General features: G+C 36.8%; 1 protein-coding gene across 2 annotated transcripts; it reads right to left on the minus strand.

The window, feature by feature from the left end:
• Window positions 1-136: 136 nt before the first annotated feature.
• prkg2l (protein kinase cGMP-dependent 2, like) lies at window positions 137-24801 on the minus strand. Of its 2 annotated transcripts, XM_055170156.2 has the most exons (19): window positions 24675-24801; window positions 22868-23393; window positions 20119-20285; window positions 19913-20026; window positions 19643-19748; window positions 19302-19365; window positions 19143-19220; window positions 17087-17181; window positions 16631-16699; window positions 15185-15283; window positions 14956-15106; window positions 12877-13010; window positions 11700-11789; window positions 11395-11536; window positions 11111-11274; window positions 3178-3300; window positions 2843-2905; window positions 1499-1565; window positions 137-1400 (listed from the first exon to the last, which is right to left on the minus strand). In XM_055170156.2, the coding sequence occupies exons 2-19, from the start codon at window positions 23350-23352 to the stop codon at window positions 1305-1307; spliced, it is 2307 nt and encodes a 768-aa protein (XP_055026131.1). In that variant the 5' UTR covers window positions 23353-23393; window positions 24675-24801; the 3' UTR covers window positions 137-1304. The 2 variants fall into 2 exon arrangements, 1 of the variants encoding a protein (XP_055026131.1); XR_008635086.2 differs by lacking the exon at window positions 137-1400 and having other exon boundaries at window positions 3178-3286.
• Window positions 24802-25454: the final 653 nt, after the last annotated feature.

Consider the following 25454-nt stretch of genomic DNA (forward strand, 5'->3'; position numbering starts at 1 on the left):
AAATGTATTCTAGTTACAAGTCATATTATAAAGTGCACAATTTCAGCTTTACATAGAGGGTATTCACATACTAATTGGATGACGGGTTATAAATTACAGCCATTTAATATGTAACTCCTCCTTTTTAAACTCCTGTAATGAAACAAAAGCAATAAAAAATTTAACACATAATTACATTAAATATACAATTAAAAAAATTAAATATGAGAAATATTTAGAACTATAATGACATTATTAAAGAGTTTTAGCATTCAACGCAATGGGTCTTTTGTAGTAAAAACATCTGTAAGAAACATCCGTTTCAATATTCCAGTATTTTTAATATATTCACTTTTTAATTTCTCACATACTTTTTTGCATACTGACGTTTTGACATTGACTATTTATTTTTGCATTTTTGGCATACGATCATCAATAATATGAAAGTAGACGATTTTGAAGTCTACCCAGAAGTGTCGCCCCTTACCAAGGCTTGTTAAAAGTCATTGATAAACTGTACTGGTCAGCTTGAAGGGCACAAATAGAGACTTTAAATAGACAGTAATACTATGAAAATATATTTGTTTCATGATCAAAATATTTAGAAAATTATAGGTTTGCTTTGTGTTTTCCAGTTAGAATTTCCACATAGTTCTTGAATTACTATGGCAACCATTAATCCTGTTTTTTATTAAAAAAAAATTAATAACCAGCATTTCAGAATATTAAAACAGTCAGGACAAAATGAGTTAAATTATAAATAAAACACAGTCAGTAAGTGAAACAATAACATTCAGACATATCTGTGAGTATAAAAGCAGATTCTTAAAAAAATAAGTAGTGTACTAAAATATGGAAACTTTAAATGACTTTCACATTATTTTTATACAAAACACATCTAACTGATGTATCAGTGATATCAGGTCAGTCTCCCGTGAAATTTAATCTCACCCATTGTCAGATTTAAGGCATTTTTAATCAGATATCACCCCCTTAATTCTTTCACATACTTTGTTTCTCTAAAATGTCACTGTGTGTTTCTGCATTTAACTTTTACAAAATCCATTTAATCCTAAAACTTATATTTTAGCGAAGTATTTTTATACTGATATTTATGTTAACGTTTGTAAAAAACCAAACAGCTTTTGATCAGTCAGTCAAAAGCTCCAACATTTATACTGAGGTAACATTAAGACTTCCATACAGTAATTCAATCACTAGACATGAAATTGTCTTTGAGGATGTAGTGCGGGCCAAAAAAGTCTGAAAGTATTTGAAGAAGAAAGTGATGCTGTGCACAATAGTCTCTCAGAAACCACTTGTTCTCAGAAGTCTTTATCCCAGCCAGACAATTCATCGGGAGGTTCTTCAAGATCAGGGGGAAACATGTCAAAGTGACTGTGATCCAGAGGTCCTTTCAGCTGTGTGAAAACAGAAATAATACAGTAAGTCTGGAAGAACAAATCTCCTAAAATGTAACAATGTGACATGTGTTAAAACAGTGTCTTATATGCTTCACCTCTCTCTTCAAAGGAGATGTCAGCTTCCTTCGTCTCAGTCCCTCCCAGTTGAAACCTTGAAACCACCTAAAAAAATGGAAATGGACTAAACCTCCATTTAAACTCATCATCTACTCAGTTCTTCAGTCAAAGAGACATTCACTTTTGAAGTATCCCTGGGGTCTGATGTGGAGTTTACTGGTAATATTGTTTTGTTTACATACAATATCTTCTCTTTATTTGCATATACGATACATTTTAGGCAATCCAAAAGTAAATCATTCGCTTTCAAGCATAAGTTTGATATTTGAATTACATTACTGAAGTAGTCATTTATTCTGGAGTACGTTTTCACAGTTTCCCATCACTTCCTCGTAGTGCAATTCATATTGATGTTTTGGTTTCAACAACAATAGCTGAGTGGTTATATCTTGTATCTTCCATTAAATGTTGAAGATAAAACTCGTCAGATCACACATTGTTACCTGATCATGCATATTCATGGCTGTATCCGGAGCATGCGCCTTCATTTGCATAATGTTTTGAACATAATTTAGGGACATAATACAAATGATGTTCAGCTCTGTGTGTACTATACATGAATCACTTACTCTTGCGTGTTAAAAATACTTAAGCATAATGAATACGAAAACAGTGGCTATTCAGTACAACATATGTAGTAATTAAACTTATTTAAACCAATGTTGATGCCTACTCTACATACATTTTGTTACTTTGCTATCACATTAACATTCATCGTCATTTAGCAAGTCTTTTGTCAACATTTAGAAAATAACGCTAAAATTTTACGCAAATCTGCAGTGGAAACGCAGCTAGTGACCAAGGTTATATTAGGCAAAACAGATAACTCTGACTTGTACGATTCCTAAACCTGCATTGCATTATGCATTTGACATGGCATGTCTGGGAAAATTAATACTTCTGAATAGTAAAAAACGTTAAATGTTCCATTTGGGATGATACAACGTTTCTAAAACTAGACACTAGACGGTTTAGCACATAGTTTAAGTGCACAGCCTATAGTATGCCATTTGGGACTTCAGTGCTCTGTGAATGAAGCAAGCTGTCATATCGGCCATTAATTGCTCCCTTTGTGAATGCCCATTGAGGCTCATTTGGCAGGCTGGTTCTGGTAACCATTGTACTGTGACATACAAAGGAGAAACAGACAGCAAACGCCCTCGACAATAGACTACCTGTGATCAGACACATGGATCAGTGGTTCAGTGTACTCCCTTGTTCATTAGTGTAAATAAATGAAACGCTTAAAGTACATGAGACTGTAACATCATAAGGTCTGATAACATCAGATTTTCTTAATCTAATCACATTTGTTTACTTACTTGTGTTTCTTGATGTCAACAATGCCATTTTTCTTATTACCAAGCCGTTCCGCTGGATTAAGTCTAAAGACAGAGAAATTGTGTTTCTGACTGCTCTTATAGCTTACTGTACAGGCCCAGACAGAGAAAAAGCATATAAAAGACAAACATACAGATTTACACGAACACTGACATATATCATAAGCACGGGGAATATTTAGGGAATCACATCGTAACCCTGGAGAACCCAGGAAAATCCAAAAACCCATTTATTCTATTGAACAAATTTGACCCCGTGGGTTCTCCAGGGTTAATAAACTGCAGTGTTTTATGTAATAAGTTTGATAAAGACGTACTTGCAGAGCCTCCGTATGAGATCCTCTGGACGTTTGCTGATCCTCTTGGGAATGTCAACCTTCTCAATGCCATGCAGAACCATAGTGTAGATCCTGATTGGATCCGAGCCTGTGAACGGAGGGCTGAGAGTCGCAGGTGGGATGTTACATTATAGAAAATGCATCATCATTTATATAGTAAGATAAATAAGATGAGCTCATTTGAAGAAATTGTATTTAAAGGGGGTAGTTTTATTAGTTCCAACCTTTTTATGAGCAAGGGTTACCACAATTGATAAAACAATCTGGAGGGCTACTTTTTTGATATAGTCTACTTAAAACGTTTTGGTTTTACTTGTTAATTTTATTTTATTTTACTTGTTGATATACACTCACCTAAAGGATTATTAGGAACACCATACTAATACTGTGTTTGACCCCTTTTCACCTTCAGAACTGCCTTAATTCTACGTGACATTGATTCAACAAGGTGCTGAAAGCATTCTTTAGAAATGTTAGCCCATATTGATAGGATAGCATCTTGCAGTTGATGGAGATTTGTGGGATGCACATCCAGGGCACGAAGCTCCCGTTCCACCACATCCCAAAGATGCTCTATTGGGTTGAGATTTGGTGACTGTGGGGGCCGATTTAGTACAGAGAACTCATTGTCATGTTCAAGAAACCAATTTGAAATGATTCAAGCTTTGTGACAATGGTGCATTATCTTGCTGGAAGTAGCCATCAGAGGATGGGTACATGGTGGTATAAAGGGATAGACATGGTCAGAAACAATGCTCAGGTACGCCGTGGCATTTAAACAATGCCCAATTGGCACTAAGGGGCCTAAAGTGTGCCCAGACAACATCCCCCACACCATTACACAATTGCATTAATGAAAAATTTAACAGGTGTTCCTAATAATCCTTTAGGTGAGTGTATATTATCATTGTTTATAATGTTAACATACATAAAATGTATGTAATAAACCAGAAATAAATTATATTAACTAGAGAACTTCAAAAGGACCTAAAGTATTAAATATGTAACTCAACTCGACATAAAATATTATTTTAAGTGTCCTGAAGACATTTACTCCTTGTTGTATGAATATCATTGTTGTTCCAGTTGTTACACAAAAGTAAATAACCTAAAACTGACTGAACAACAGTTCAGAAAGAAAGGCACAGGTGAAGACTTTCATCAAATAATGGATTTTATTTTAGTTTTCTTTCACCAAACCCTTTTGTATGCCTTCAGGACATAACATATACGGCATGCATGAGTCAAGTTGAGTTATTTATCACTTTTGGGGCTTTCAAAAGCCCCCCTAGCAACCAAAAAACCCAAAATAATACACATCTGTGTTTTGGTTTTACAGAAGAAAGACATTGGGGGATTAAATGACATCAGTGTGGGTAAATAATGACAAAGTTAACATTTTTGGGTGAACCAAACATGAAAATAATGTCATTAATGACTTACCCTCATGTCGTTCCAAACTCGTAAGACCTCCGTTCATCTTCGAGAAACAGTTGAAAAAGTTTCAGATTTAGTCTGAGAGCTTTCTGACCCTCCATTGAAAATCTATGTACAGTTTACTGTCCATGTCCAGAAAGGTAATAAAAACATCATCAAAGTAGTCCATGTGACATCAGTGGGTCAGTTAGAATGTGTTGAAGCATTGAAAATACATTTTGGTCCCAAAATTACAACTTTATTCAGCATTGTCTTCCCTTCCGATTCTGTTGTGAACCGTGTGCACGAGACTGAAGTCACGTGACTGCAGTGACGCGTCTGACGTGTTATCCTCAGACATGTTTGCTAACTTTTTTCATACTTACAGTGTGCGTCTCCCTCAGACTGTAAACGAAGCTCAGGCGCACAAAAAAAACAGTACAACACGTCAGCCGCGTCGTACTTCATCCACGTCACTGCAGTCATGTGACTTTAGTCTTGCGCATGCGCTTCACAACAGACGCTGAATAAGACAATGCTGAATAAAGTCATAATTTTTGTTATTTTTGGACCAAAATGTATTCAACACATTCCAACTGACCCACTGATGTCACATGGACTACTATTATGTTATTATTAGCTTTCTGGACGTGGACGGTATACCCTACATAGATTTTTTTAATAGAGGGTCAGAAAGCTCTCAAACTAAATATTAAACATCTTAAACTGTGTTTCCGAAGATGAACAGAGGTCTTACGAATTTGGAACGACATGAAGGTGAGTCATTAATGACATTATTTTCATTTTTGGGTGAACTATCCCTTTAAGCCATAAAAGCATATTCTTCTTCTAATCTATTAACATTTTATTTTGTAAACTGGAGCTGCTAAACAAGCAGTGTCATAGTAATGGACATTGATTGCAACAGTGTATATCACAAAGCCCTGTCCTTCATACTCTGTTGCAGTGATAATGCTGACTGAATCCTCAGGCTATGGAGCATCCTCTGGGAACCAATAAAGGTTAATCTCACACTAGAAGACAATTTACTCTGGTCAAAAGCGCTCCTACAACACAGGAGCAGAACATGGTACACAGTGGTTGGCAGCAGCTGTGCCAATTCAGAACAGATTCTGTCTGGAAATGCTTTGCCCTTTAAAGGTGAAGTGTGTAATTTCTGGACGACTAGTGGCACTGATTTGTTCAAACAGTGATTCCCATACACTCTTCTCAGCTGCCATTGTTCGGACAGACAGGTCAGTCAATGAATGGCTTACTTGAAATTGTTTTTGCAAACATATCCATCTACCATCTTTTTCAGTGAGTCTTTGCTGTTATGAGTACACTCGGCGAATGAAGCACCTAAACTGGAAGCTATAGTAGAAGAAACCATAGTATTTCCAACACAATCTCATGGCAATTCGTACATATGTGACGAGGTGGGTAATTTGTATGACTACATTTTGTATCATTTGCCCTTACCCCTGTACTATTTGGGCTTAGGGTTTAATTACTGCTTTTATAAAAATCTTACATATTTGTACGATTCACTTCATATGAATTCTTATGAATTAGCCAACTCGTAAAATATCTACAAATTCCTGTGAGATCCGGCTGGTACATCTTATTTAATTGTGAGAAAGGCAAGGGAGAATGAACCCCCTGCCCAAAAAAAAAACATACTTAACAAAAACAAACTACTTTTTTGAAGTGATAAAAGTTTTTATTATATCAGTGTGGTGTTTTTAATATGATTTAAGACAACCCATGTTCAAATTCATCATTCAGCACCATTGCTGAGTATTTTATCCATAATATTTAAGTTTTCATCTCATTTCCGCGGTTTGAGAATCGGCTTGGTTTGCTCCGTCACACGTGACCAATCACATTTGAACTCACACGTGCAGCCATGGCTGTAGCCAGCTATAAGGTCACCAAGGTCCTTACCAATGTAAATGTTTCATATTAAATAAAAACATTTGAAGTTCCCTGAATGATTAATTAGTTTTTCCAAACGACTTTTATTGTCATCCGTATATGTATATAATTAACTTAAAGGAATATTCCATTTTCTTAAAAGAAAAATCCAGATAATTTACTCACCACCATGTCATCCAAAATGTTGATGTCTTTCTTTGTTCAGTCGAGAAGAAATTATGTTTTTTGAGGAAAACATTGCAGGATTTTTCTCATTTTAATGGCCTTTAATAGACACCAACAATTAATACTTAACTCAACACTTAACAGTTTTTTTCAATGGAGTTTCAAAGGACTATAAACAACCCAAAACGAGGCATAAGGGTCTTATCTAGCAAAACGATTGTCATTTTTGACAATATAAATAACAAATATCCACTTTTAAAGCACAACTTCTCGTTTAGATCCGGTCGTCATGCGCTAGCGTGACCCGACGCAATACGTCATCACGTCAAGAGGTCACAGAGAGGACGAACGCAAAACTCCGCCCCAGTGTTTACAAGTGTGTTGAAAGAGGACCGTTCCTACGTTGTTATATGTCAACTGATACTAATTAATGTCTTTGTGTCAGTTTATTGTTTACAATGGTCCGCAAATGTGTGTTTTATATATGTAACACGTGACCTCCCTACGTCACTACGCATTTATGTTAGGTCACGCTGGACCTGACCTAAACGAAAAGTTGTGCTTTAGAAGTGTATATTTGTTATTTTTATTGTCAAAAATGACAATCGTTTTGCTAGATAAGACCCTTAACAACAATTAATACTTAAAACAGTTTCTGTATAGTTTGGTGTAAAATGACGGAGATTGATTGCTGGTACAGAAATCGGAGTGTTGCTAGATCCCATTATTAAAAATCCTTTTTAGACATAGTGTTTTAGCAATTCATGTTTGGGATATTTATAAAGCCATGATTGTGTAGGTTAGTTTTTTGCGATTTCTCCAATTTATTTCTTAAAGGGACGCTTCACCGATTTGCATTAAGCTTTGCATCATTAGAACCCCAGTCATGTTTTTGAATGGTCGTGCATCATTCCCTCAGTTTCCCCTGAGATGGGAGAAATACAGATTTCAGTGAGGCACTTCCTTCTTTCAATTATGTAAATTTTTTTATTTTTAGTCAGTGAAAGAAGGAACTGCTGTATCTTTGTCAAGGGTGTAAGACTACAAACGCTCATTCCTCTTTTTTTCAAGGTGAGGGCTATAGGTGGGACCCACTCACGTTACAGACCTATTACAGATCAGTGGGTGGGACTTACGAAAATATACGAACACAGACCAAAAAAAAAAAACGATCAGCCGCCATCTTTATGCTAAGCTAAGCTAACAGATGTTGTGGAGCGAGCCATACTTCATGTTACAATAATAGCGGAAGGTAGTTGATATGATATGGAAGAGGGTGATTTCGCAAGCGTGATGCTTTACCCATGGCCGTAGCTACCATTGAGGACACCGAGGTCATGTCCTCGGTAGTTTTTTCTTAGTTTCGTTTTATTTTGATGTGAAAATAGCCGACGAGACAATCCTTGCACCTACGACCATCACGTGCAGTGATGGAAATAACGGCGTTATATATAAACGTTGTTTCCTTACAGCGTTACTGACATTAAAATGCTGCGCAGTATAATTAATCTCACTGAAGCGAGTAAACTCTCATCATTAGACAGGCAATGTTTTTCTCTTGCGTGTGTTGAGGGGTGGGAAACACATAACTGATTGGCCTGTGTATGTTAGAGGGGGTGGGACAACCACATAATCAATGATGATTGGCTGAATTTCCATCGTTAGCCAACCAGAAGCAGGATTAGCTCATACACTATATACATGCACAGTCCGAGCAGTGTCGTGTTGCCAACTTGTTGATGACTTTGTTGCTAGATTTAGCAACTTAAAAAAGCGAAAAAGGACAAATCTAGCGATCTTTTCTGTCGTTGTTGGAGACTGACGCGAGAGCATGTATCATTCTCTACACTCAACAAGCAGCAGGTGCTGCTAGACAATCACAAGCAGCCCGGTCATCACGTGCAGTCTGCCCGAGTCCCTCACGCCCGCAACGACAGAGCGATGGAAGTACAACAAGCTCAAAGGTAGCGGCGCCAACACAAAGTACAGTATAATAAGCACTGCTTCAAAAAAAAAAAAAAAAAAAAGCACTGCTTCTATACAAGAATAGTATGCAAAAATAACATGCAACGTAAGAAAGAGTCTCTCCACGGCTGTAATTCTAATCTAATAAAGCAAATGAAAATGAAAAGGCTGTAACAAACTTAACTATCATTTGGAAAGCCAGCAAAAGATGAGCAGAGAAGAAGGGAAGATGAGAAAGTTAAAGGTTATGCAGCAAATAGCCTACAATATGGGATGGAATACGGCTACCAATGAGATTAAAACCTACACTACTGCTCAAAAGTTTAAGGTCACTTAACTAAAATGTTAACTATGGTCTTAAAATCATTAAATCTGAAGGCTTATGGTTAAATGCTTGAAATTACTTTTGTAGACAAAATATAGCTGTGCCAAACAGATTAATTTTTGTTATTAGAAACCAAAAAATATATTTTTTATAAATAGATGACTTACACTGAATATTGAAGAAAAAGCAGCCACTAAGAGACCTTATTATATATAAACTCCTTCTATACTCTTAAAAATTCACAATTGAAAATTTAAGAAGCTTCTTGAAAAAATGACACAGTTTTGCAGTTTCAAGGCAAAGGGTGACTTGCACTTCAGATGATGAAATGTAACCATTGATTTATTTTGGATGCTTTAAGTCACCAACAAAATTCTCACAGACACAGTTACATTTGCGCTATGTCGTAGTTTGGACATGTTTATTATTATTCTGTAATATGGAAAAAATGTAAATAATAAAAAAAATGTCCTCGGTATTTGAAAAATCCTGGCTACGGCCTTGGCTTTACCCCCCAGTCACATTAGCTACAACAGAGAGAGACAAAGCGACAGGCTACTATTCATTTTCAATGGGAGTGGCTGTTTGCCAGCGACAAGCTTGCCGCTGCGCGAGCAAGGTGGGGCCAAAATAGACAAGCAGGCTATTTTATGCAAATGCTGAGCGATGCGACAAAGCGACTGCCAATCGGAGTGAAAGGGCAGTGTGATGTAGGTCGGTGGCTGAGTCGAAGAATGGCGGAAAATGCGTTTTTCGGTATATATCTGATAAGTTTGGCATTTTATCTCATATATTTTGTTACTTTTATCGAGAAATAAATACTTTTAAATCCAAAAACATCGTTCTTGTAACTTAAGAATACCTTTGAATTGACTTTTGATACCGCTTTTAGATACTAGCTAAGGAACGCCCATCAAGCGGGTGCGCGTCGCTCACTTTTGTAGCTAATGTGAGAAAATTGGTAAAACTAAATAAATATTTAATATGCATACCCTTTTTTAGTTTTGAAAAGACATTTGTACTGCGGATCTGACACTGATCTCACATTCCTGTTTGAATAAGACTTTGCTACACACCAGGCCAGAGTGTTATTGTGTGTAACACAACATAACATCACGTTTAAAAGTAAGTCATTGGTGTCTGTCAGACACAGTGGCGGCTATTTTCTTTGTTTTACTAACGTGACATTTATGTACACAATAGTATATCTGAGCCGTGTTCCGATTAATGGGAGTGGCTTGCAGAGCTGTGTATTGTGGGAGTTGTAGTTTTTCATACAAATGTGCCCTAAAGTCACATTCTGTCTTTTCTCGGTCAAATAGGCACAAAAACGTCCCTCTTGCCCTCTGGTAGGCGCTACAGTCGTTTAAAGTCACGGACAAATAGACTTAAGGATAGCTTTTTTCCCAGAGCTATAATTGCACTGAACACACATATGCTCTGAACATCAGGCTGCTTTTGTTTTCTACCTGTGTCAACATTAATTTATTATGCATCAATTCTATCCCTTTTTTTAATTCTATTTATTTCCAGTTTTAGCTTAAATATTTTTAATTCTACACTACTTTGTATTATGTTTGTATTACCTTTATGTATTATGCATCTATGGAGAAGCTTTGCAATTTCGTTGTATTAAACATACAATGACAATAAAGACAATTCAATTCAAAAGTCGAAATACATGTTACATTTCGACTACAAATATGACCCACTTTCAATAAAGATTAATGTTTCTACAGATGAAGTGGCCCTTTAAAGACAAACCCTGACTTGTTAACATCAGCGCTAAAAACATTTAGTGCTGCAAACGTGCATTTCATGTATGCATTGTGGAACCGAACTTGGCAGTTATGTGTCTGAAACGACCAAAATTAACATTTATTTACATGTACGAAAGGTGGACAGGGACTTATTTGCATATTCATATCTACGGTCCGAGCTGTGTGATTAGTAGAGGCGGAGACTAATTAGCATATTTATAGATCCGTGTTAACTAAATGAGCGAATTACATTCAAGTAGTAGAAAAAACTTTACATATGCTCAAAGATGAGTTTTAAGTGATAAAATTGCTCAAAGATGAGACTTTTAAATAATATGATTACCTGCCGATCAGAAGCTCAAAGATTAGGATGCCCAAAGACCAGCAGTCAGCTCCAAAGTCATGACCCTTATTCATGATGACCTCCGGAGCCACATACTCAGGCGTTCCACAAAACGTCCAAGTCTTCTTACCAAGTCCGATCTTTTTAGCAAAGCCAAAATCAGTCTGAGAACGCACAGAATTAGATAAAGTGAAGGTGAGAAATACGATATGTGCTTTTGGATATGTACTGGCAACATATCTCAGACTCTTACTTACATATAAGTACATATAAATATAACTGACCATTTTGACATAGCCTTCGGCGTCCAGCAGCAGATTCTCCGGCTTCAGGTCTCTGTAAACGATGCCGGTGCCGTGCAGATAATCGAAAGCCTCCAGCACGCATCCAGTGCAGAATCTGGCAGTGGCTTCATCAAAGCAGCCCCTACATTAAATCAAAACCTCAAGCTCATTTCACAGACCTGCGTATTTTACATTTAGTGAGACGCTATGAATCATTCATCGATAATCAGTAATGGCTGTGCACGTGATCAAATCATGTTTATCAAAGACAGTGGATTGTAATACGTTTAGCAACCTACACTCACATGTCCCTCAGCACGCTCCATAGCTCTCCTCCCAGACAGACCTCAAGCAGCATATAAACATACTTGTTGTCACGAAACGTCCGGAACAATCTGAAAAAAAAAATGACCAACTACATTTACATTAATGCATTCTGCGACACTAAATAAATAAATAAATGCACAACCCAGCACTTTCATGACTGGGATCCCAAATTATGATTTGGTCTGATCTGCATAAATCTTTTGGTGACCCAGGTGCTCAGATCACCCAGAGAGCATGTGCAAACATACAGTATGATGCTTATTCATTCCCATCTCATTCAGCATTACCCAGCTCTAGCATTCATAAAGACTTAGCAGTGTGTGTAAAGCAGTTCTAGTCTTTCGTCCACAAATGCCAGACAGCCGATAAAACGATCTAGAGTACACACTCAAAGACAGGGGCATAAGAAGGGTCTGAAATTTCTCTTTGGGTTTCCTAGCAACATGCAAAACAGAAGTCCCCTTTACAGATGAAAAGCACACTGGGATCATCGCACCCATTATAAGCCAAATGTCTAATCTCTTATAAAAGTCTTCATCGATAATCCTATAGCTCAATTGTTAGCAGCACAAAGATCACAGGTTCAATTCCCAGACTTATAAAATAAATGTGTATCTTGACTGCACTGTAAGTCGCTTTGTGGATAAATACATCTGCCAAATGCACATGAGCCTGAGCTATTAAAAGATTAATAACTAGCTTTGTCACTTTATATACTAACGTAAGACGGGAGTAGCAACTATAGGGTTACCTCCACTGTGGCCTTTTGTCCCTTTGGATAAAAGTGTGCGTGTGCTAAATGATGAATTTCAATTTCAAAGTGGACACATCAGCAGTCAGATTCAATTCAGGTTTAATGCATTAAGCACACTTGGACATCATTCAGCAAAGGACAGCAGCTCGCTAATGTTAATTCAGTATTAGAGAAAAGATATGGATAGTATTCATTATAATAAGCTTTAGATTAGAAAGGAACACATTTTACACCGTTCATGGCTTTTCTTCTAGAGTTTTAAATTCTCAGAGGACACAGGCTTTTAGTTACTGCTAATGCAATCAAAACAGTCTAAAATGGAAATAGCATTGCATCTAAAATATGCCAAATCCTTAATATGAATATCATGAGGCAGGAACGACATATCCATTTACACTGACCTGACAATGAAGTTTGAATTTGTCTGCAGGAGGATGTTTTTTTCTGAGTAGATGTGTTCTTGCTGTCTGCTGTCCACAATGTGCTGCTTCTTTATGCACTTTAAAGCAAATGCTGTGTCTTCTGTAAGCTTTACCTATAACAATATATATATATATATAAACACAAAATATTATTCAACCAATCATAGACATTAGCGATGTATTCATGCTCAAAATGATAATACAGTAGACTGCATAATGTGAAGTATTACTATACGTTCACATCGCCTACGTCAAGAGCATCAAAAAACGCTCTGGCTGGCCAGCCAACAACGCCATAGACTTTCATCGGACCACACGCGTTTTCGCGGTTACACATCTGGACGGAACTTGACTTCCGGGGGGCCTCATTTATAAAGCATGCATTCGCATATGAAGGTAAAATAACACCAAAAAGATTTGCATGCGCAGGATAAAATTTGTGAGAGTGTATGTGATATTGCAAGCATAAAATACATTTTTGTGCTCAAAAGGTGTAAAGGTGTAAATCAAGTTGCAAGTGTAAGAAGTTTTGCACTAAATAAGTATAAACTGTATTAGGGATGCACCGATATGGAAATTTTGGCCGATACCGATAACCGATAACTCTTTAAAATTTGGGGGGGCGATAACCGATATCTATAGGCCGATAAATATTCATATTATTTTCACAATGAAAAACTCGCAGACCGCGGACATCTTGTCTTTGCGCTAGACTAGCATAATCTTCTTAAGCCCGCAACACGTGTCATCTTCATGCTATGTCACAGAAAGCACCAATCAAAACTCCACATGGCCAGCAATGAGCAAGTGAAATGGTTCAACAAACCAAAATAATCCATAATTTATCGGCATTCATTTACCGGCCTAATTTTGCTATCAGACCGATAATATTAAAAATAAGCAGTTATCGGTCGATAACGATATGTCGGCCGATATATCGTGCATCCCTAAACTGTATGCATCTGACCTCAGTTTTTCCGCGTTTACACTATTGGCACAGTTTTTGCGCTGAAATACTGTCAAAAGCACTGCAAGTCTGCAAACAGTGGCGTGCAACAAAAACACAGTTTCTTGAGCGGCCAATACGAATTAATCGCGCATAATCTGTCTCTGTGTGTAAAATAAATCCGTTTTAAATGTGTAAATGACTTTTTGTGTACAGAGTCCCTCTGTGCTTCAAGTTTTGTCACGATTAATTCATTTTAACTTTCTTGACAAGTGAGGAGTTCCTATAATTTATAAAGGTACTAATATGCAATGTTGGGGGTAATGCATTACAAGTAACATGCATTACGTAATAATATTACTTTTCTGCAGTAACGAGTAAAGTAACGCATTACTTTATAAATCTAATATTTAAGTTACTTTTTTGAAAAGTAATGCAAGTTACTTTTCAGTTTAATTAATTCGATAAACAATAATGTACTGAATTAAACTTAACGTGGTCACATAGAATTACGCACTATATGCGTGCGCGCCTGAGCGGGAACAGTTTGAGTCGGCAGGCCAGAGCTCGACATTTTTGCGATGGAAATATAACATTTTCAGTCATATAAAACACCTGCAAGGCCTAAAAGATCAAGCCTCAGCCAAGTAAAAAAAAGTAACGCAAAAGTAACTTAAAAGTAACGTATTACTTTCCATGAAAGTAACTAAGTAATGCAATTAGTTTTTGGGGGAGTAACTTAATATTGTAATGCATTACTTTTAAAAGTAACTTTCCCCAACACTGCTAATATGTACCATTTAGGTACAGACATGTATACATTTCATAATAAGTATGTAATTCTGTGGAACTAATATGTACCATAAGCTACTAATATGCACTCTTTGGTACCAATTTGTTTGGGGCAATTATATAAACTTTTTCTACCTCAGTGACAGATGGGGACCATTTTTTAACAATTGTTTTTGACAGTGTGTACATTTTCCTTCACACACAAATACAACCAGAATCAGACTGATCTCTAACTTAGTGACGTTGCAGCTGTATGTACAGTGCGATATATCCAATACATTCTAGATGTGCAGTGTATGCTGTATGGGTTAAAATCTAACCAGTTCCACTCGGCCAAAGCCTCCCATTCCCAATGTAGCAACTATTTGCAGCTCTTTCAGGAACGTGCTGCAGGATAAAGCAGCTGCCCTCTCTCTCAGTCTTCTGATCTCTGCCGCTTCAGGACTGCAGTCATACAGTGGTGACTGAGACCTGTGTGGAGGTCATCTGAGTGTTAGTGTCACATACAGAAAGTAAGTCATTCTGTCAATGTATGTGAGATGATCTTACGCTGCGTTTCTCCTCTCATCGCTCAGAGAGAGCTGTTCAACATACTCCCTCAGATAGGCCTGCAGCTCCTCATACGTCCCCACCATCTGATTAAAGTTACTGTTGAAATACAGAAGATTTGTCACATTGAAAACTGTCATATTCAATTACTTTTTTGTTCTTTTCTGAATATTTGCTTTAATACTTGATTCTGACCACACAAAATATTGTAGTATAATAAACAATAAGCCCCAAGAAGCAGTGGGCGAAGCGGAGTGCCTAAAACCCCCTTAGCTGTTATAAAATGCACTGTAACCCCACTGCTTCGAGGGAATTATTGCTTTTATAAAACGGTTACTTCATATACATTGCAGGATAAAATAAAACACAAATAAGTTGTAATTATATTAGTACAAATATTACTCTTCCGCCAAACAAAGTAGTTCCTTAGAATCAAGTGTGGCTGAAACAGAGCGCAGTTCCCAACCAACACAGAGTTGCCACCCAGTTTTAGTTTAATGCCTTACAGAAAAATTATCTTCTTTAAATACACAAAAAAATCAAATGAAACCATCCGCTTTCCAACAACATCAAAAAAACGTTTCATCCTACCTTCATTTGTTCTCTTATCAGCTATCACCTCTCAAATTTAAAAGCGGAGATAATTCCATTTTTGTGAAGAACTTTTGTAAGAGATCAGATTCAGAGCCATCAAAACTTACACATCACGCTAAATCCACCACAACGCTGTTGTCGAGTGAATGCGTTAGTGTTCAAGTTGTGTAAGATTGCCATCTAGTGGATAATAGCGGAAATATAAATTTAAGACAAAAACAACCCAGAAAACGTTTTCTCTATTGACGAAATGACTCAACAGTATTTATTGACATTTATCTGGATATTGCCATAATTGTGCAAATGTAGAAAAATTTAAATACGATTAAAGACTGTGGTGTTTATTTTCATAAATCAGTACGCAGCAACAGTGGCGCAGTGATACTTGTGATGCGGTCTGAACCGTGGGTTTACCGTGGTATTTTATCACGGCTTAGAATGCATTTCAACCAATCAGAATGAAGAACCAGAACGAGCCGTTTTATAATTTTGTATTTAGTATAGTAAGCTGTAGTAAATTGTAGTATACTGTTGTGTATTACAGTAAGTACTGTGCTTTGTTAACGCACTGTGTATATTACAGGATTTTGTAGTATTAACTATAGAGAAAAACTGTAGTAAGTAATGTAGTATGATTTAATATTTATGGTAAGGTTAAAAAATATTTGTATTAAATACTGTAGTAAATACAACAGTATACCACAGTGGGTTTTTTATTTTATTTCGGTGTTGTAAGATACCGGAGAAAATAAAGGAGTAGTTTTCAATAAATTGGTATTGAGAATCCTTACATTTCACTGCTATTAGGATTGACTACTGAAATGTTGGTATTGTGGGAGAAAAGTGACTTACTCTCTATCCACCACCAAACACTGTGTGTCATTTTCCTTTGCAATGATATTAGCCGAGCGGACATCCTCACTGAAATGAAATCACAAGACATGCGTTAATGTTGTTGTGCCATTTTGGAGATACATGTGATAAAAACTGACATTGGCTCACTCCCTATTGAAAGCACTTCATAAATGAGCTCTGAAACAATGTTAAATAACAAATAACAGAATGTGACGAAGTGGGACTTTTGTGTCCAGCCTAATCTTTTTACTATTTTACAGGGTGGCTAATTTGTATGACGTAAATCGTACAAAACGTTTGATTATAAGCAATGATATCACTGGTGTGAAAGCAGATCATACTAAAACATACAAATGAAATCACAAAAATTCATACGAGTTAGGATATTGTATCATGGAGTAGTTACAAGTTATCATAAGGTGTGTTGCTATGAGCTGACTATTGTTATCAAACCTTATGAGAGCTTTTTCCCCAAAGTAATCACCAACACCAAGAGTTTTTATCTCTTGAGGTTCAGAAAAGCCCTCAGCAGTCTGTGTTACAGACACCTGTCAAAAGAACAAAAAAACGTACTGTTTAATAGTCCATGAGTAGGTATTTCATCTAATTCAGTAAATACTGTCACAGTAAGCGGTTTGGGATCATCTCATTGATGTGCAGTCTAATCGTACAGTTATGCATTGGGCTGAAGCTTTGATCCAAAGCGACTTTTAAGCTATACAATTTAGGTTAATTTTCTGGGAATGGAACCCCTGATGTTAGCATTGTCAGTCTCTTTAAACCATGAATAAATGAAAGCACCCATATTGCAAGAAAATACATTTTTTTGGCCAAAAATTTGTTTTAAAGAGCAGCTATTTTTAATTGCTAAAAAAACACGTTATTTTGTGTATTTGGTATACTACAATGTGTTTGTGTGGTTTATGGTTAAAAACACATTATTTTCCACATACCGTACATTTTTGTATCTCCAGATTTTACTCTCTTCCTGAAACGCACGGATTTGAAAAGCTCTGTGTCCCTGATTGGCCAGCTAATCTGTACGTGGTGATTGGTCTGAATACCTCTGACGGCAGCTGGAAATGTGATGCTCCTTACCATGTTTAAAAAAGATTCGCTCACAATGCAGTGCTAAAAGGAGTTAACTTACAGGCTGTGAGTCTGAAGTGCGAGGACTTATGATAATGTCGGTCTTGTTTACATCACCAATCCCAGGAAGTAAACTGTTGCCTACAGTGTTTGTTGTAGTCCAAAAAAAGAGATTTACGTTGGAGACGATAACTCGCGTCATTGTTTACTTTGGGGTTTGTACCTTTTGCATTTAGTTAACATGTATGACACACTTACACAACAAAGGAAATGTAAAATCGTGACTCAGACCATTTGTGCTCTTTATATAAATTTGAAATACATTATGTGGAAGTAAAGCTTAACTTACGTCTAATATATCTTTGAATTTGAAAATATATTTAGTTTTAATCTTCATAAGGATGGTTTCATTAAACGCATGCACATTGTGGTTACACTTCTGAATGGAACTTAACTCCCAGTCTGTGTTTGTTTAATGGTCTGGTCTGGCTAGTGTAAGACGAGGGTAGACGGCGATCATGATCACTGCTATTTGAAAGGAGGTTTGGCAGCCGATCTGTAGTTAACATGTACATTATATTGTACACATTTTACAAAGTAACGTTAGCTCAGTGTAGTTTTTGAAATGTTTTAGCTATAATTTGAACTAAGTACTTGTTTATTTAGGGTGTTATCAGAAATAAGGGCTCTATTGTTATTAATTCTTTGTGCAAGTTTACCGGCAGTTACGTTTGTATAAAATGTATAAAGTTTATGTATAAAATAAAAAATTATAAGTATATTTTTGCAGTTGAAAATATATTTAATTTTAATATTTTAAAACCTGTTATTTAAAGGTTCTCTAAGCGAATAATGTGCGACGTCACTTCCTGTTGATGACGTTTGAACTGTTTTCAAACAAACGGAGCGTAGCTAACGCCTCCCCCTCCCTCTCCCTTCCGTGCTTTCATGAACGCGGCCAACCCCCACCCCCAAATCCTTGTCGTTTATTGGCTGGAACACTTATGTTTTGTTGTGCTAGGTTTGGCCACTATGTTGATATTGTCGTTTGTCGAGCCTGAGCTGTCTACAGAGATCGCGTTTTTTTACAGTTTGTTCAGCGGACAGGCAGCAAGCAGATAGTGAGGAGATGTTTGCTGTATGTAACAAAAAAATGTTTTATGGTCTAAAACGCGTCAATTCGCTTAGAGCGCCTTTAATATACGTTATTGTAAGTATATACGTTTTTCTTCCAAAGTGACGTACATATAAATGCTTGAAAATATATTTCAAAAAATACTTCAGTACATAGTTTTTGCCGTTTTTTAAATATTTTAAATATATTTAAAATGATATTTGAAAATATATCTTTTTTGCCGTATGGGCACAGCTGCTAAAAAATTTGAATATGATTAAAGAGAATGTTGACAGTAATGCTTACCTCTCCTTTAGCTATGATGAAAAATGTGTTTCCTTCCTCACCCTCACGAATGATATACTCCCCTTTATCAAAATAATCCTATAAGAGAGGAGTCAGAGATGAACACAGTGCAAACAAATGACAAAAGTGTAAAGGCAAAATAAAACACTGGAAACTTACAACTTCAAGACAGTCGACAATTTTGGCAAGTTTCTCCTCTGGCAGGTCTCTCAACAATGATACACTAAAATAGATGAAATTATATTTAATATTTCCAAAGAAGTGCTGCATTTTGAAATCTATGAAAATTAACTACAAAAAGGTTTTCCCTTCAGGCATTTTACAAAAACAATTTATTATGCAGTGATGCAAATATTTAGTGGTCTACAAGCATTCAGTGATTCTGCATTAATCTATAACCACTTTTCTCAGAAGGGCGTGTGCACAAAAGCAATGAAGCAGAGATGTGTGTGTATGTGTTTTGTGATGCACATTCACAAATGTTATTGGTATGAATGCACCTGCGCAGGAAGCTGAAGTACTCCTCATGTCTGGCCTGAGTGGATCTCATCATGATACTTTGAAACGTCTGCCTGTCCAGAGCCCAGATGTGCGACTGAGTCACAGCTAATCAAACACAATCACCATCAGTTCCACTTCACACATCTACTGTATGACACCAATCCAACATCTACACCACGAGTGGATCAGCAATAATATAGTAACAAAAGTAACATCATTATTATGAGGAATTAATCTTCCCTCCATGTCTTCATCAGTACCAAACACACCTTTGACTGTAGCAGTTCTTTTGCAGTTATAGAGGATAGCCAACTCCCCAAAGGCCGTCCCAGGACGCATCTGACCCAGCAGCTTGCCATTCTGTATCACCTCTAATAAACCCTCTAGAGACAGAGAGAGATTCATGAAATATAGAAGAAATAATAGAAGTGAATTAACATGAAGGAATGAGAAGCAGATGTCAAGAAGATTTGACCTGCAAGCACATAAAGGAAGTTTCCAGGTTCTCCCTCCTGAATAACCAGCTGCTCAGCAGCGTAGATCTTCTCATACATGCAGTCCACCATCTCTCGAGTGTGCTGAGGCTCCAGCGTCTTCAGAAAGTCATTGTTCATGATGGCTTCATTGATCAGTTTCTTAATGCTACAGGTAGAAGAAGAGGACTTTAGAAGATCTGAAGCACCCAATGTGTCTGTCTGTAATAACATTTTTTCATTACAAATTATATTATCTTTAAAATAACGTGATAAACTGAATACTGGAACAATACCGTTCTGTTACTGTATATCCCAGGAATTATTCAAATGTTCCAAAAGAGCATACACTGCCTTTGCTGCCTTAAGTCTTGTTGTTGAATCAAAGATTTACAAGTCGTGTCAACTTATTATTGTTTATCTTTAACTTATAAAATGAAGTTGACTTTTTTCAACTATATTATATAAGGTATAACAACTCTTGTCAAGATAAATAATAGTAAATAATAGATAAATAATAGACTAGAATAGAAAAATTAAGGCAAATAATTTTTTACACCATGTCATCCAAAATCTTGATGTCTTTCTTTGTTCAGTCGAGAAGAAATTATGTTTTTTGAGGAAAACATTGCAGGATTTTTCTCATTTTAATGGACTTTAATAGACACCAACAATTAATACTTAACACGCAGCGGTTTTTTTCAACGGAGTTTCAAAGGACTATAAATGATCCCAAAGGAGGCATTAGGGTCTTATCTAGCAAAACGATTGTCATTTTTGACAAGAAAATAAAAAATATGCTCTTTTAAACCACAACTTTTCGTCTAGGTCCGGTCCACCGCAACCTAACGTAAATGCGTAGTGACGTAGGGAGGTCACATGTTATATATATAAAACGCACATTTGCGGACCATTGTAAACAATAAACTGACACAAAGACATTAATTAGTATCAGTTGACATACAACAACGTCGGAACGGTCCTCTTTCAACACATTTGTAAACACTGGGGCGGAGTTTCGCGTTCGTCCTCTGTGACCTCTTGACGTCATGACGTATTGCGTGGGGTCACCTGGCGCATCACGACCAGATCTAGACAAGAAGTTGTGCCTCAAACGTGCACATTTGTTATTTTTATTGTCAAAAATGACAATCTTTTTGCTAGATAAGACCCTTGTGCCTCGTTTGGGATCGTTTGTGGTCCTTTGAAGCTCCGTTGAAGGAGACTGTTGTGTGTTGAGTTGAGTGTTGGTTGTTGGTGTCTGTTGAAGTCCATTAAAATGATAAAAATCGTGCAATGTTTTCCTCAAAAAGCATAATTTCTTCTCGACTGAACAAAGAAAGACCTCAACATTTTGGATTACATGGTGGTGAGTAAATTATCTGGATTTTTATTTTAAGAAAATGGAATATTCCTTTAAGTAATTGATCCAAAGTCCTTTCTCTTTTAATTTCCAGGTACAAATAAAAAAATGCCAAATTCTCACCTTATATTTAGTTCTTTGTATTATTACTTATAATAATTGTTAATGTGATGACATATTTCTATTCATAATAAACTGATTGTAAAACAGTTTGCTTAAAATAAGTAGTTAAGTGTTTGTGTGATATGATGCAATGTTACTTTAGAGATGCTCCATCAGGGCAGATTGAAGTAGAGGTGGTGAATAATTCATGATTCACAACACTTCACAAACTATTGACACCGTTAAGAGATATCACTTCTGATTTTTCCTCCCTATAGGCATTGTAATTTGAGCTTAAACACGAATTAGATTTGTGATTTATTAAATAATGTTATTATTATTTGATATGGGAATCAAAAGAGGGGGGGGGGTGTTAGGATTCAGTTGTGTGGATGCTTATCTGTTGCTTGGGCACCTTGCCAGTTCTCCAATGTGTCACATTCAGACATTTACCCTGACAACTTGCTACTATGTCCCTACATTCACCTACATTTCATACTGATGTTGATTGTTAATGTTGTAAAAAATATTTGGGCGGTTTCCCAGACAGGGTTTATCCTAGTCCCAGACTAAAATGCAAGAGCTGCATTAATTTAAAAACACCTTGTACTGTTTTAACATATACAAAGTATTGACAGGCTGCCTAATATGCTTTAGCAATGCACATAAAATAAAGTTTTTTTTTGTTGGGTTGGTTCCATGGTTGACGTATTTACTACAAAAGCTTTTTTTGTGAATAAAGATACAATGAAAATGTTGAGTGTCTATAATGTTTTCACTTTTGAGTATGCGTACTCGGATCCGACGGACTGCGCTGTCTGGAGCATAACCGTATGATTTGTGGGTTCTCGATTCATATTTGATTCAATATGAAGATGAAAAAATTTGGACATTTTTGTGTGAACTAACCTTTAAATCAAGATAACCTTCTAAACTAAATATAACGAGTAACATCCAAATAAACTAAATTGGAAGAAACATCCGTATTTGGCATGTCTGTTACCATTTAAAACAGCAAGGTCTCTCCATTGACCTAAAATGTATTTTATGAATGAATTATTGCATGAGATCTGCAGACTGGCATCAAGAGCGTGTGTTATTAAAACAGTAATGATTCCTGTCCGTGAATACAGATGACCCATCCTTTGTGTTCTCTTACCGCTCCATCCCCTCCGGAGCGTATTATGGAAATCCAGGCTTTTAAGTCCACTCTACAAAGGATTGGGCTAAACCTTACTCCTGACTCCATTATAAAAGAAATAAATCAAGGTTTTCGTCACACTTACCCGGAGTCTTTGCGTACGCGTGCCCTCTGATCTGTAGAGATGTGATGGACCCTGTGGTCGTAACAGAAGTGTCCTGATGTAGGTTCGGCCGAAACTCCCTCTTTGGCCTTGAGGCGTCTATGTACCTCCACGGCAACTCTGTGGAACCTCGTGGAGCCCTGGTTGATCACACTGAGCAGCCTGCAGCTCTGCCTCGGAGGGGCCGGCGGTGAACGTCCCAGGTTGTTATATCCAATAGCATCCTGGAGCTTATCGATCTGAGACACCTTTGTCTCCAACTCCCTTTGAAGGCTCTGCAACCTCTTTTCCTGAGCGCGGAGCTCCTGGTCTCTCCATGCCAACTCGTCCTCCAGCTGGGCGATCCTCATCTTCAGGGGCTCGGTTGACTCCCATACGGTGGTTTCTTTTATACTGGAGGCCAGACAGGTCTCCTCTAGCCGAGGGGCTTTGATCGAACCGTTCCCCATGATCAAAGAGTGCACCATAGAGAGGCCTTTGGACTGTAAATTGGTCTACAGGTTGGTCACTGAAATCAGAAGAAGTGATACAGCTTAAAAAAGTTTTCAACCAAAGCAAAAAATATTTAAAGCTCTTACAAACTTTGGCTGCGTCTGAAACATCTGCCATGAGGATACATCACATGACATACGTCGTCATCTCGTCAAGTCATACCAGCGCAAAAACGGCCACATCGCTGCTTTCGCCTTTCTTCTTCGTTGCATAACTCCGCTCGTGGGGCATCATGGGATACTTAGGTGTCCATCGTATGCACGCTTCGAAATCTAACCGGAAGTAGTAGGTCATCCGGGTACTTTTCGCATACTGTTTTTGGAATACTACGTATTCGGATATACTACTCGCCTCGCCTAGTGCTTTTCGCCTACTAAATAGTATGAAGTAGGTGGTTTCGGACGCATCACATGTCTACATGCATTGAGTTGCTGCCATGTGATTGGCTGATTAGAAATTTGCGTTAATGAGCAGTTGGACAGGTGTACCTTATAAAGTGGCCGTTGAGTGTTTTATATATATATATATATATATTGCATTTCTGTCAAAAGATCCTTCTAAAAGTTACACAATGCACCTTTTAGACAGCGGTTCTCAAACTCTTTGGCGTGCGGCCCCCTCATGTGTAGGGTGCATCCATCGTGTCCCCCCAAATAAAATTCATGACATAAAACAATCTCAAATTTAGAATTTAAAATAAACAAAACATATTAAATGATACAATGTAGTGCTGTTGGTTATAAGCCTTTATTTTCTGAGGTTTAATTACACAGAATTTATAATATGTCATAAAACTGGGCCCCCCTGGCAGCATCAACCCCCCCATTTTGGAGAACCACATGCCAAAATTCCTATTTGGTCTAGAAAAGCTCATCTTGCTTCTAAATAGCATTAATTTATTTTAAAAAAAACGAACAGTTATTTAAGGCATAGCCTACCTACAAAATGCATAAATAATACACTGACTGCACAATAACAAAAATATTTGCTTAATTTAACTCAATAACATTACATAGAGTGCAGTTAACGTTTACTCAGAAAAGAGACCGCAGACTAAAAAACAAATTTTGGTTCCAAATAAATACATTTAAATCATAGGCTAGATCTTAACACAAAACAATTAATTCACACTTTTCATGTTGTAACGTTTGGTTTAAAATAAACACTTTTTACGTTTTCACGTTCAACCCAACGTCCAGATTAAGTGTAGCAAACCAGAATGACGAAAAATATGACTTAAATTAGCTATTAAACGAGATGAAATCCAGCAGATAGACAGATTATGAATTGTACTCACCAGCTGTCAGCGTGCTGTGTAGTTTGTTCAGGAAAGATGCGATGAGAGTCTGAGGACAGCATGCAACAGCAGCATCAGTGTAATACAAAGAGGTGCTGTAGATGCGTTCATAGTGTGTAGAAGGTGACAAATGAACTCTAGTGACCTCTAGCGGTCGCATCATTACTTTTAGTTTATTGTTTGAATGTACACTAATGTCACAGCAAACTGCATCTATAATGTCATATTGGTTCATTAATATAGAAATTAAATAGTGTTATGAAGTCATGATGACCAAAACATTACGTTTGGGGTAAACTTTTGTTTTGTATTTATTGTATTTATTTAGACTGTTATTTATTTATTTGTTAGGTTATTAATTTAAAACTAATAATAAAAAGTTTAACAAAAAAGTAAAGTTGGTCAATTCCAGTTTTTAAACGTATTTATTTCACTGACTGATACAGTTCTGTTGTCTTTTATGCAAAATAAACAAAAGGTTGGAAAAAAGAAGGTTACACATTTTCATACAGTCAGTATAAAATAGTGTTGGTGTCTCCAGAAGAACACTCTTTTTATAATGCTGCATTAAATTAACTGTTTATTTATAAGAAAAAAATAAATTATATATATATCAGGCTTGTGCACAATTCCGAATTTCAGAATTGGCCTCCATTCAATTCGAATTGGAATTTGAATTGAATTGAATCCGCCCTACAGGAAGTTGAATTGGAATTGGAATGACAGGAAGTGGAATTAAATTCATGCAATTCAAAGAAATTCCACAGAAGAATCTCACAT

Source organism: Misgurnus anguillicaudatus, chromosome 11 (assembly GCF_027580225.2).
Source record: "Misgurnus anguillicaudatus chromosome 11, ASM2758022v2, whole genome shotgun sequence".
Lineage (NCBI taxonomy): Eukaryota > Metazoa > Chordata > Actinopteri > Cypriniformes > Cobitidae > Misgurnus > Misgurnus anguillicaudatus.